Source organism: Pimephales promelas, chromosome 15, assembly GCF_988280905.1.
Source record: "Pimephales promelas chromosome 15, fPimPro1.hap1.1, whole genome shotgun sequence".
In the NCBI taxonomy this organism is placed as follows: domain Eukaryota; kingdom Metazoa; phylum Chordata; class Actinopteri; order Cypriniformes; family Leuciscidae; genus Pimephales; species Pimephales promelas.
Window position 1 is genome coordinate 5212921 of NC_142783.1, and position 13191 is coordinate 5226111.

General features: G+C 42.0%; 1 protein-coding gene across 4 annotated transcripts in view; it reads right to left on the minus strand.

The window, feature by feature from the left end:
* Nucleotides 1-1512: 1512 nt before the first annotated feature.
* Nucleotides 1513-13191, minus strand: part of LOC120459731 (uncharacterized) — a 32206-nt gene continuing 20527 nt past the window's right edge. For 2 of the 4 annotated variants that reach the window (XM_089120042.1, XM_089120041.1), the window contains exons 2-3: nucleotides 8785-9019; nucleotides 1513-8536 (exon numbers count right to left, since the gene is read on the minus strand). In XM_089120042.1, the coding sequence (XP_088976168.1) occupies nucleotides 7347-8536; nucleotides 8785-8869 (1275 nt within the window). In that variant the 5' untranslated portion in view covers nucleotides 8870-9019 and the 3' untranslated portion in view covers nucleotides 1513-7346. The remainder of the gene's footprint in view (nucleotides 8537-8784; nucleotides 9020-13191) is intronic. The other 2 variants (XM_089120043.1, XM_089120044.1) reach the window with 2 other exon arrangements.

The following is a 13191-nucleotide window of genomic DNA, read 5'->3' on the forward strand; positions in this document are numbered from 1 at the left end:
ACTAAATATCCCCCGGCCTTAATTTGATACCGGCCTATATTTGTCCGCGTTGACAAAGAGTATAGAAGAACAAGAGGCGAAACTCTGATGCTTTTTTGGTAACAACCACTAGATGGCGCTTCGGTAGCGCGGCAGCCATATCGGGGTGAAAATTCCAACTGGAGTTACTGGACAACAGCACAGATAACAGTTTTTTGAGGTAGTTTTTTCTTGCAGTATTTCCATTGTATGCAACTTTACACTTTTACTACTATTATTAGTTACCAACTCCACTACAAACATGCTACAAACATGATGATCATTGATGCACTGTGTCCGTTATCCTATAACTTAATTGTCACTTTGGACATTGGTTGTGTTTTTTTTTTTGTTTACATGGTCTTGCATCATTAATATAAGATAGGCTAGTACTGCAAAAAAAAAAAACTGTTTACTGTAAAGCTATTCTATTGCTGTTATATATTTATTGTCAAACATTTACATTGTAGTACAACATTTATTTGCTGAATTTATTTCATTGATAACTTATTTTAGTAAGAAACGTTATGTGTACCTCCCGGGAAATGGTCTATGTTATTATAACTTTATGAACTGATATCACTTTATTCTTACCTATCACACTTAATGTGGAGACTGTAATATAATGAATTAAATCCTCAAACTTCCCTGTCTCAAGTTATGTGGGGTTAAAAGTTTATGTGGGGTTTAACTGCTAAAAAAGTTAACTGTTGTGAGTTAAATAATCACCTAGCCTAATTATTTCAACCTAAAAATGACTAAATATATGTATATTATATGACTGCCGAGTCGCTTTCACCCCGAAATGGCGGAAGCGTAGGGCTGCTGCTGGACGCTGGTGTTGCAATGGAACGTTCTATTGGCTTTCACTTTTTGTCAATATACGTTCTTTGCTTAGACTAAGCTAAACTAACCTAGCACCAAGCTAACTTAGGCTAAGCTAACCTAGCCTAACATCAAGATAACTTAGGCTAAGCTAACCTAACCTAGCTCCCATCCCGTGTAGGCTAAGCTGAATAACCTCCACGGTTAGCAGTTAGCATAATTTACTTGAACCCTTAATTACCGCTTGTGTTCCCCAGTGCAAAGTATTCTAGAATACATTCCTCAACACCAGTTAGGGTTTCTAATTATTGACTTTCCGTGTTTGCAATTCTTATTAGCTAAAGTTTACCTTCACTGGGTTAGGAATACTCCTTGCTAACCGTTGAAGACTAACTTCGCAGATGCCCTGTTAATTAAACTTAAGTTTAACTACATGTAAACTGCGTAACTAACTACAGAAGAATTCGTATAACCATAGGAATTTTCATTGGCATGTTGACTAAACCTTTGGACGGACAAACACGATGTGGTTTTGAACACGCAACCGCTACAACCCACTATAGAGTGTTGATTGTTGCCTGTTTTCTTTAGGCCAAAAAAAGAAAGAAATTTCAGCCGATAATTTTCGGGTTCAATGATATTGTCAGGATTCAGGCTCGGAGACAGAGGTAAGTGATGAACTTAAACTTTCTTTATTAATAAACAAGGTAAGTATTCAGGGTTTCAGGTGCTCAGAAGTGCTCTTGAAGGAGGATACGTGACAGGAATACATCCAGGTGAGTGAATCCTCCTCTTAGGAATTACATGAACGGTGACACAAGGCAATGACTTTCCTTTTCTCACTTTCAGATCGTCGTGGAGCAGACGGAGTACAGACAGGATTCCAGGTAGATCCTTTTTCAATAGTAGGTCGAGAACTAACACAGTTCAGTGATACTTGCTTTTCATCCTTATAGATCATCCATTAGAGGGCCTAAACTCATGGCAGAATCCAGGACACAGGGAACGAGAATCATGGAGCAGATCCTGGGAACATCAGAACAAGGACAGAGCGGTTAGTCTTTACAGGTAAGTATACTTTACATCTCAGCTCGGTGGATGTCTCAGAGGGAAGCAAGTGAAGGCTGGTTAGGGTCTTTTCCTGTTGGAGGCTTGACAATGAGTGACTGTGAACTTGGTGCTTTTATGCTGGCTGTGAAGGGCGTGCTGATTGGAAACAGGTGCAGGTGATTAGAACTCTGGGGAAAGTGATCGTTGCGTGGTGACTTGGGAGAACTCTGATTGGCTCCTGACATTACCCCCCCCCTCCAGAGTCCGCGCCAGCGGACCTTGGACCTCGACGTCGTGGAGGTCTACCTCTGGGTCGTGGTGCAGATTTCTCAGGATGCTGAGCATGGAATTCTAGAAGCAAACTGGGATCAAGAACATCATTATGAGGTACCCAACTCCTCTCCTCTGGCCCATATCCTTCCCAGTCAATGAGGTATTCGAGCTTACCCCCTCGACGTCGAGAGTCCAAGATCTCTTTAATCAGATAAATGGACTCTGGCTCAATGGGTGGTATAGGGGGGTTGTCCTCTGGTTCTACCTCTGTGACTGACTGGGGTACCGGTGGATGATAGGGCTTTAGGAGGGAAACATGAAACGTGGGGTGAATGCGATATTCTGGGGGTAACTGGAGCTGATAAGTGACTGGATTAATTCGCTTTACGACTGGAAATGGTCCGATGTACTTGGGGTTCAACTTTCGACATGATTGGCGAAGTCTGATATCTCGAGTGGAAAGCCAGACGAGCTGTTCAGGCTGATACTCTGGATTGGGTCGGCGGTGTTTATCAGCAAACTGTTGCTGCCGGTTGACAGCTTGCTGGATATGGTGATGTGTCTGATCCCAGACCTGTTCGCTCTCTTCAAACCACTTGTTAACTGCTGGTACTTCTGAGGGCTCACCGGACCACGGGAATAACGGAGGTTGACAGCCAAGGACGCACTGGAATGGAGTTAACTGAGTGGATGTCTGTCGAAGAGAATTCTGTGCGTATTCTGCCCAGATGAGGTACTTGCTCCAGATGTTCTGATTGGAGTGGCAGAATGCTCGCAGGAACCGACCAATGTCTTGAATTTTACGCTCTGTCTGTCCATTGGTTTGCGGATGATACCCTGAAGACAGACTCACTGTCACATTCATTAATGTGAAGAATGCTCGCCAGACTCGAGAAATAAACTGGGGTCCTCGATCGGACACTATGTCCTCAAGGATACAGAAATTTCGAAAGACATGTTCCACCAACAATTCAGCAGTGTTAAAGGCTGTTGGCAGTCCTTTCAATGGGATTAACTTGCACGCCTTTGAGAAGCGATCGATGGCCACGAAGATGCAAGTATTCCCCTCGGAGACGGAAAGATCAGTGACAAAGTCTACACCGATGTGGGACCAAGGTCTATTCGGGACAGGAAGGGGTACTAATTTACCCACAGGCAGATTTCTTGGTACTTTGGAGATGGCACACGGGATACATCCTTGAATGAAGTTGGTGATGTCTGATCGCATGGTGGACCACCAATATTTGACTTGTAGAGTGGCTAGAGTCTTGTTTACCCCTGGGTGTCCAGTGGCTACTGATGATCAAAGAAGTTCGGAATTCCTCAGGCACATAGATCTTCCCGGGATGACATCCGGGGACTCTGGGTTGTTGCTGGGATAGCTCTTGGAGTTGATCATTTATCTCCCACTGGATGGGGTTCACGAAAAGACTCTCTGGCAGGATAGTTTCAGGTTCTTCTACAGGGATTTCAGAGGCATGAAAACGAGATAGAGCATCTGCTCTTGTATTCTTTGAGCCTGGGCGATAGGCAATCTTGAAATGGAATCGTGTAAAGAACAACGCCCATCGGGCTTGACGTGGGTTCAGACGTTTCGCATCTCTTAGATACTGGAGGTTCTTGTGATAGGTGAGTACTAGGAATGGGTGCTTTTCTCCCTCTAACCAGTGTCTCCATTCTTCTAAGGCAAGCTTTACAGCTAGAAGTTCCCGGTTTCCGATGTCGTAGTTGGCTTCAGCTGGAGAGAACTTCTTCAAGAAGAAGGCACAAGGTGATGGCTTAGAGGAGCAATCAGAATACTGGGAGAGAACTCCTCCAACCCCGGTGGTGGATGCATCTACCTCTACCACAAACGGTCTCTCAGGATCAGGATGATGAAGCAGGGGTGCAGTGGTGAAGGCAGACTTCAGAAATGTAAATGCCTCCTCGGCTTCTGGGGTCAATTTCAAGATCTTGGGCTTTTCTTTTAGCAACGTGGTAAGAGGAGCGGTGAGCAAACTGTACTGGTTGATAAACCGTCGATAGAAATTGGCAAAGCCAAGGAACCTTTGGAGTTCTTTCACTGACTTGGGGGTTGGCCAGGACATGATGGTCTCGGTCTTGCTTCTATCCATCTCCACTCCTCGATCACTCAGAACGTATCCCAGGAAATCGACAGTGGTTTGATGGAAAGTGCACTTTTCAGCTTTCAGAAACAAGGTGAATTCTCTGAGTCTTTGGAGGACTAACGACACGTGTCTTTGATGCCCAGCTGGGTTCTTGGAATAGATCAGGATATCATCGATGTATACCAGGACAAACTTTCCTAGGAAGTCGCGGAGAACCTCATCCATAAAACTAACTTTGGAATACTGAAGGGGCGTTGACCAAACCATAAGGCATGACGAGGTATTCATAGTGGCCTGCAGGGGTGATGAAAGCGGTTTTCCATTCATCTCCTTCACGAATTCGGATGAGATTATAGGCACTTCTCAAATCAAGCTTGGAAAACATCTTTGCCTCTCTGAGTTGTTCTAGTGCGGCGGGAATGAGAGGTAACGGATAGCTGAACTTCACGGTGACTTGATTTAAGGCTCTGTAATCGATACAAGGTCTCAGCCCGCCATCTTTCTTGGACACGAAGAAGAAACTGGCTGCTGCGGGAGAGGTAGATGGCCAGATATATCCTTGATCTAGAGCCTCCTTGATATATTTCCTCATAGACTCTTATTCAGGAAGAGACAGGGAGTAGATTCGACCCTTGGGCAGTTGTCCATCAGGAACCAGATCAATAGCACAATCCCATGGTCGGTGCGGGGGCAACTTGGAAGCAGTAACGGGATTAAAAACATCAGAGAACATGGAATAACAGGTAGGAATATTTGTTGACAGGTTTTCTGTGGGACTCTCGATGGACGTGGAATTCACTGGGATTGACTGGACTTTTGATTCGTTAACCAGACTAGATGATGGATCCTTGCGGCTAATGCAATGGCATCCCCATTGTAGAATTTTTCCAGACTTCCAATTGATTGTTGGTTGATGACGAATTAACCATGGTCGGCCAAGACTGAGATCTGTTTGACTATTCAGGAGCACAAATGGTTCGAACCATTCTTGATGCGTCTTTTCTACACATAGTTGAACGGGAGCAATTTTGGTAGTAACGTTTTTCTTGTTAATCAACTCCCCAGTTATGGCATAGATGGAGTAGGTTTTGGGTGTGTTGATCTCTCGCAGCTTAAGTCTCCTACAGAGCTTTCCGGAGATAAAGTTTCCCGCTGACCCCGAGTCGACGATAGCTGTCACATGGATGCAGAGTTCTTGAATTTGTAAGGTCACGGAAATGGTGAGAGGTGTTAAAACATGAGCATGATCCAGAACTGAGCTTACCATCATTCTTTCAGGTCGAATTGGGCAGTTGAGTCTGAAGTGGCCCTTGGTACCGCAGTACATACACAACTTTAACTCTTTCTGCCACATACGTTCAGCCTGGGGAATCTTGAAAGTGTCAACTTGCATTTCTTCGACTTGATTTTCGACTTTGGAAATCTCGACATTCGGTTGAGAAACAGGAGGATAAGAGGACTGATCAGGGTAACAACTCTGGGATCTTTGATGAACTTTCATGGCTTGCTGAATGAATTTTTCTATTCCTATGGTGTCATCATAGATGGCCAGTTGGAGGCGCAAGGCTGGGTTTAATCCACGGCGAAACACAGAAATTAGAGCTTTTTCATTCCACCCACTGTTAGATGCTAGCGTGCGGAATTCCACAGAATACTCAGATAGTGATTTTTTCCCTTGACGTAACTGTAAGAGTTGGTCTCCGAAGGAGGAATCATCCACTGGTCGTCCGAAAACTTCCTTGAAATGTTTCACGAATTCTTGAACAGACGCAACCACAGTTGATTCCTTCATCCACAATGACTCTGCCCACCGTAACGTCACTCCTGATAGTTGCTGGATGATAAACGCTACTTTCGATTGCTCAGTAGGATATAGCTGAGCTTGCTGTTCCAGAGCAAGCGAACACTGCAATAGGAATCCGTTGCAATCCTCCGCCCGACCAGAGAATGGCGCAGGACGCGACGGGGGACTTGCAAAGGAGGTGATCGAAGAAGCGGCGCTCACGGAAGTACTCATGGGGGAAAACACAAGTCTCACGGGTGGAGCGGCGACTGGTGTGGGAATTAGAGGTACAGCAGGTTGTTTGGAATTCATCTTGATCTTACCTCGTTCTGTTGTTAGGTCAAGCCTTCTGACAGGATTCAGGCTCGGAGACAGAGGTAAGTGATGAACTTAAACTTTCTTTATTAATAAACAAGATAAGTATTCAGGGTTTCAGGTGCTCAGAAGTGCTCTTGAAGGAGGATACGTGACAGGAATACATCCAGGTGAGTGAATCCTCCTCTTAGGAATTACATGAACGGTGACACAAGGCCTTTTCTCACTTTCAGATCGTCGTGGAGCAGACGGAGTACAGACAGGATTCCAGGTGAGTAGATCCTTTTTCAATAGTAGGTCAAGAACTAACACAGTTCAGTGATACTTGCTTTTCATCCTTATAGATCATCCATTAGAGGGACGAAACTCATGGCAGAATCCAGGACACAGGGAACGAGAATCATGGAGCAGATCCTGGGAACATCAGAACAAGGACAGAGCGGTTAGTCTTTACAGGTAAGTATACTTTACATCTCAGCTCGGTGGATGTCTCAGAGGGAAGCAAGTGAAGGCTGGTTAGGGTCTTTTCCTGTTGGAGGCTTGACAATGAGTGACTGTGAACTTGGTGCTATTATGCTGGCTGTGAAGGGCGTGCTGATTGGAAACAGGTGCAGGTGATTAGAACTCTGGGGAAAGTGATCGGTGCGTGGTGACTTGGGAGGACTCTGATTGGCTCCTGACAGATATAGTTAACAAATTTGCAAATGTTACAATTAAAAAATGAATCAAATTCAGGGAATTCTTTTTGATTAATGAATATACCTGATTGTTGTTGTTTTTCTGCATTTCTTTCCAGTCTCTTTTCATTTTGGTATTTTTTTATTTTCTTTGAGTAAGTGTTCAATTAAAATACTTTTCAATCATTTTCTTGTTCTCCAACATATAAAACACAAATCTTGTGGCATTTCACAGCAACACTAGTTTATTAGTTAACTAACTACACATTTACTTTGTGAATCTAACAAAACATTTGCTCACTGTGACACAGAACAATGCTTTCTAATATGAGTCACTAGATTACATGATTGGGTGAAACTCTTTCCACACTGAGTACAGTCGTACGGCTTCTCTCCAGTGTGAACTCGCTCATGTTTTTTCAGAGATCCAGACTGAGTGAAACCCATGTCACAATATGAGCACTTGTAAGGTTTTTCTCCAGTATGAATTCTTTGGTGCAGTTTCAGATCACGAGATGTGGTAAAGCTCTTCCCACAGTCAAAGCACATAAAATCTCTCACTTCATTGTGTGTTTTCTGGTGCAGTTTAAAATTGGTCATCCTTGAAAAACTCTTTCCACAGAGAGAACACACATAAGGCTTCTCACCTGAATGAACTTTCAGGTGTGATTTTAGATGTGCTGATGAAATAAAGTCTTTACCACACTGATCACAGTTAAATGTTTTTTCTCCAGAGTGAATGAGCAGATGACCATTGAGAGTTGTTGAATGAGAAAAACTCTTTCCACACTGAGTGCATGTATACGGTTTCTCTCCAGTGTGAATTCTCATGTGTCTGTTAAGGTGTTCTTTCCATGAGAAACTCTTTCCACACTGAGTGCAGTCGTACGGCTTCTCTCCAGTATGAACTCGCTCGTGTTTTTTCAGGTTTCCAGACTGAGTGAAACTCTTGTCACAATATGAGCACTTGTAAGGTTTTTCTCCAGTATGACTTCTTTGATGCAGTTTCAGATCATGAGATGTAGTAAAGCTCTTCCCACAGTTAAAGCACATATAATCTCTCACTTCATTGTGTGTTTTCTGGTGCAGTTTAAATTTGTTCAGCCTTGAAAAACTCTTTCCACAGAGAGAACACACATATGGCTTCTCATCTGAATGAACTTTTAGGTGATCCTTTAGTTGTGATGATGAAATAAAATCTTTACCACACTGATCACAGTTAAATGGCTTTTCTCCAGAGTGAATGAGCAGATGACCACTGAGAGCTGATGAATAAGAAAAACTCTTTCCACACTGAGTGCATGTATACGGTTTCTCTCCAGTGTGAATTCTCATGTGTATGTTAAGGTGTCCTTTCTGTGAGAAACTCTTTCCACACTGAGTGCAGGTGTGCATCTTTTTGGCTTTTGTTCTTTGAATTGTAAAGTTACGATGTTTCTTCTTCACTTCATTCAGTTCTTGTCTTTGCTCTTTCACTCTCACCTGGTCTAAAATACACAGAAATACAGTTCGAATCAGTTCAAGTGAACCCTTATTTCATAGCAGAAAACAACAAAGATCTTTCACTTTCTGTTCTGTCATTCATTGTTAATATAGTAAAAATATGTTTGCAAACTGCTACAAGGTTATGATCATTTGTATTTCTGTATTTCTCTAACATTTATCATTCATATACTGCTTATTAATTCACATCTACCAAACTATCAACAATGAAGAATCAAGAATGGACACCAACCTATTTGTTCCTCAGTATCTTCATGTTTAATTCTGGATGGTTCTGGATCACTCATGTCTTCAATCTCCTCTTTAATAAACTCCATCTTTAACAGTCACACAGATTTCAGCTGCTACTCCTGGAGTTTGTCCTTCTCTTGTAGTATGATGGGAATATTCCCAGTATTTATTGGTGAATTGTTGTGGGAGGGGCTTCACTGCAGGTGTGAACTGTGATCACTGTGTTTTTATCCAATCTGCATTTAAAAAGTACAGGAACATCATGTTAAACTGAGCAGCTGAAAAACCTCTTTGTCTCCAAAAGTTCCCTGTTTTTAGATCATTCATTATGGTGATGTCTGAGATCATCTGTAAATTGGCACATTCAATTGTTTTATTGGTGTCAACAGGCTGAAACAAACTACAGCATCATCACCTTTCACTTGAGTTCATGTCTTTGCTCGGTAAGTTGTTAACATTAAGTTAGAATGAGTTGAATTTTGAGAATGGATTTTCAAGTGAACACTGATTAATAACAGAAAACAAGTGAGATCTGCTTATAAAATAATATATTTTTGATGTACCAAAGGTTAGTTTTGTGATCCTCTAGTTAAAGATAAAATATGTAGGATTTTTCGCCACCAGGGGTCGCCAACCTTGTACAGTCATGATCAAAATTGATGGCATCCCTGGTAAATATGATCAAAACTGGCTGTAAAAAATAAATCTGCATTGTTTATCCTTTTGATCTTCCATTCAAAAAATTGGCAAAAGAATTGAAAGTAAATCACATTATGAAATACATGTTTTTCTCCAAAACACGCTGGCCATAATTGTTGGCACCCCTGGGATGTTTTATGGGAAAAATATCTCTGAAGTACATTCCCATTAATATTTACATTTTTAAGCACACCAGGGTGTCTGGGAACAAGAAATTCTCCAGCTATGACTTCTTGTTTCACAGGAATTTAAATAAGAGGAAACACAAAGGCCAAATCCCCTTAATCATCCATCTGTAGAGAATTGAGGTGAATCAAACACAACTTAATCAAATTAATCTCTCATGGGATTAATTCACATGGATTCAACACTCCAAAGGTTTTGGAGCTCACATTCCATTCACTGGATGGCTCCAAAGGGTCTGCTTTGGGGGACAATACCCAACCCTCAGAAGACTTTTTATGGTCCTGCAGACCAACAGAATGCCACAGAAAGGGGGCACTCCTTTGATCCCCTGACAAAGATATTCAGAACATCTTTCCTCGTCCCCCCACGACTTGAACTCTCAGTAACCTTACGGTTGAGATCAGAGATCTCCCACATAAAATCAAACTCACTTCAGAACCATTTTCAATGGACTTCTGCTCAAGCATTTAATCCTATGTTTGCTAATGTCTAGTGGTGCACAGATCATCACTGATCCGTGATCCATTCGGATCAATGTCTTCGGTTCGGCACACACGTGATCCGCGGATTGATTATGAAAAAAAAAAAAAAAAACGTGCGCATGTTGTTCAGTCAACGCACAGCTTCGTCATAGCGAGCGGAGGAACGGAGAAGCTTGAACGCCCCGCGTCATTTCAGGGCTCCAGACCAGACTGCGACCAAAATTTGAGAGTGTGCGACTGAATTTTACATCCAGTCGCACATGTGCGACCAGTAAATTTGCCACACGTTAAACGCATGGTAAAGCGGCGCGTCAATGAATCCGTGACAAGAATAGCGCGCGTAAACATCTGTGGGAGGGAGACGGAGACAAATATCACAACCTGATGTGCGTCTGAGCAATCAGCGATCTATCGACTCGTTAGTCGTTACCTAGCAGCGAATGCAAACAAAATGAAAGTGGAACGAAAATACGCTACTCATTTATGATTAGGACCGTGGTAGGAGCAGCAGCAGCGATCCATTGACAAAATAAAGCCCCGAACTTGACAGTCTCCTTGTTACTAGGAGATCCAGTGAAGAAATCCATTGAATTCGCCTCAGAATTAATAACATCAACACCACGAGATCCAGTGAGAAACACTCCGATTCGGCGCAGAGTTCTGTTAAACCATATCAGATCAAACAGCGCTGACGTGGAAACCAGGAGAAACACTTATAGAAGGCTTTCAGTCCACAAATCAGCCTATATATGATAATGTGTAAGAAATAGTCAAATGCTTACAAGTAGCCTACTACACATCTTTTCCCAGCACTTCAATAATATCATAAATAAATGTTTTATTTTTTTGAATTTTTTATGTGATTACCAACACATTTTTTGTTTATCCTTTAAAGATTGTCCTAAAATGAAAAAAGTACGATGATATTTTCACTACTTTTATTAATTGATATTAAGACATTATAAATGATAACAACTAAGTTAATTTCATCTACACCCTACATTAAGCTTAGTGATTTATTGTCAGCCCCAGTGCTACCAGAATTTTTTTTTTTTTTTTTGTAGAACTCGCTGTGAGTTCTCATTTGAGGTGATGCTGCCCTCAACTTTCAGTCTGGAACCCTGTGAAGTTAAAATAAAATAGAATATCATAATGTTAAGTCTATTTATTATTAAAGAATTTGTCAGTAGGCTATTACAGTTATTTTGGGGGAAATTTTTTTTTTTTTTTTGCTGATCCGAAAAATGATCCGATCCGTGACCCTGATCCGAGAAACGATCCGATCCGTGAGTTTTTTGATCCGTTGCACCCCTACTAATGTCCATACAATATATGTGTGTTTGATAATGCTTAGATCACATATTAATCATGTAATTGTTATACAACCATTAGAAGTGTGAATGCCTCGTTTACTCTCAAACGAATCGTATTCTCTTAATTCAAAAGATGGCTTGATTGAAATCTGTGTAAAAGGTTTTGTTTTATGATAATAATAATCATAAGGTTTAAACTATGGTCTTTTGTCTCTCTGCTAAGTGCTGGAGACCAGCTCACAGACCATGCATAAATTATGATAAGCAAGAAGTAGATCCACCTCCTAAAATCATGCCATTATCTCATTGGGCAGAAGTTTCTGGGAGGTTGGACTAGAGTTTAAGTTAAAGATCCAAACAAAGGAACAAGACCTCATGTTTAGTTTTGTGTTCGTTGTTTGTTTTTACTCAGTTTCTCGTTCGTTCAGTTTGTAACTGTTAAGTTCGTGCCTCTCTCTAAAACAGCAAGAGAGTGTTCTGTTCGTGCTTCTCTCTGAAACAAAGAGCGTGTTCGCATGCTTCTACATCGACTAGACCAAATTCGACCAGCAGACGAATAACCCATCAAGATCAGGGTTACAACTCAGCTCATTCAAGCCATCCGACTCGCCTTACTTTCGTTTCTTTCCTTTGTTTCCTTTTTCGTAAAAGTCTCGTTTCAAAGTTAAGTTTGCAACCTGCTTCGAATTGGAAAAGACTCTCATTCGCTTGCTAATCACACGTGACCAGCGGCGAAACTTCCATCCCTGCATTTCAAAGGCAACCAACCACGCAACGGACCCGGCCGGGAAACCGCCCTTCGATGCAACGCAACAAAGGAATCCCCAAAGCCACGCAAAGACACAAGCAAGTACTCCAGACTCTTAGCTGAACTGGTGCTTTAATGTAAATTGAATAACCTCTCTAAGAAACGAAGGTTCAAATTAATGCTTGGTGGTCCTTTCAGGTCATGTCTTACGTGCATATAGAAAGTTGAAACTTTCTCTCACTCTTTCCAACTCACTCTTTTCCTTTCGCGACTGTATGAATGTGTGTGTGTGCGTGACTATGTTTAGACCTTAGTTTTGTGTTTAGAATAGCTAATAAAGTCTTCCATATATTTGAAAAGATACATTTTCTTGTGTCGTGTTTGCACATTTAATGTCTTGTACTGTTCGATCTAAAGTTACCTTGCTAAGACATAGTGTTTCACTATAGATTGGGTATTTATATCCTTGCAAAGGTTATAATTACGTCCCGTTCAAATGAACTCAAAAGGAGTCGTTTTCTCGGTTCCATCAGTGATTCGGTTAAAGGGTTAATTCACCCAAAAATGAAAATTAAGTCATTAATTACTCACCCCCATGCTGTAGAGGCCTGCATTTCAGCCCGAGCCCGACGGGCCCCGACTTATTTACACTCCTCGGGCCGGGCTTCGGGACAATTTTAACGTCATAGTTCACACGCGGGCCGGGCCTCGGGCCTGTTTTAGGCTTATCTTTTTATAGCCTATTTTAGATATTACTTAAAATAAAATATGAGAAGATGACTATTGAAAAGCAAACATAGAAAGACGTTTTATAACCCATCATACTGACATATATGACTGACAGTCTGCTCACGGCACGCACACGCGCACACAGGTTTCCCGGCAACGCGATTCGCGCGACCGGCTCGTTCTCTGTTAAGTGTCCCGCCAGCAGCAGGAGTAGTGAGCGTGACTTCAGCGCAGCTGGAAAAAGTACGACT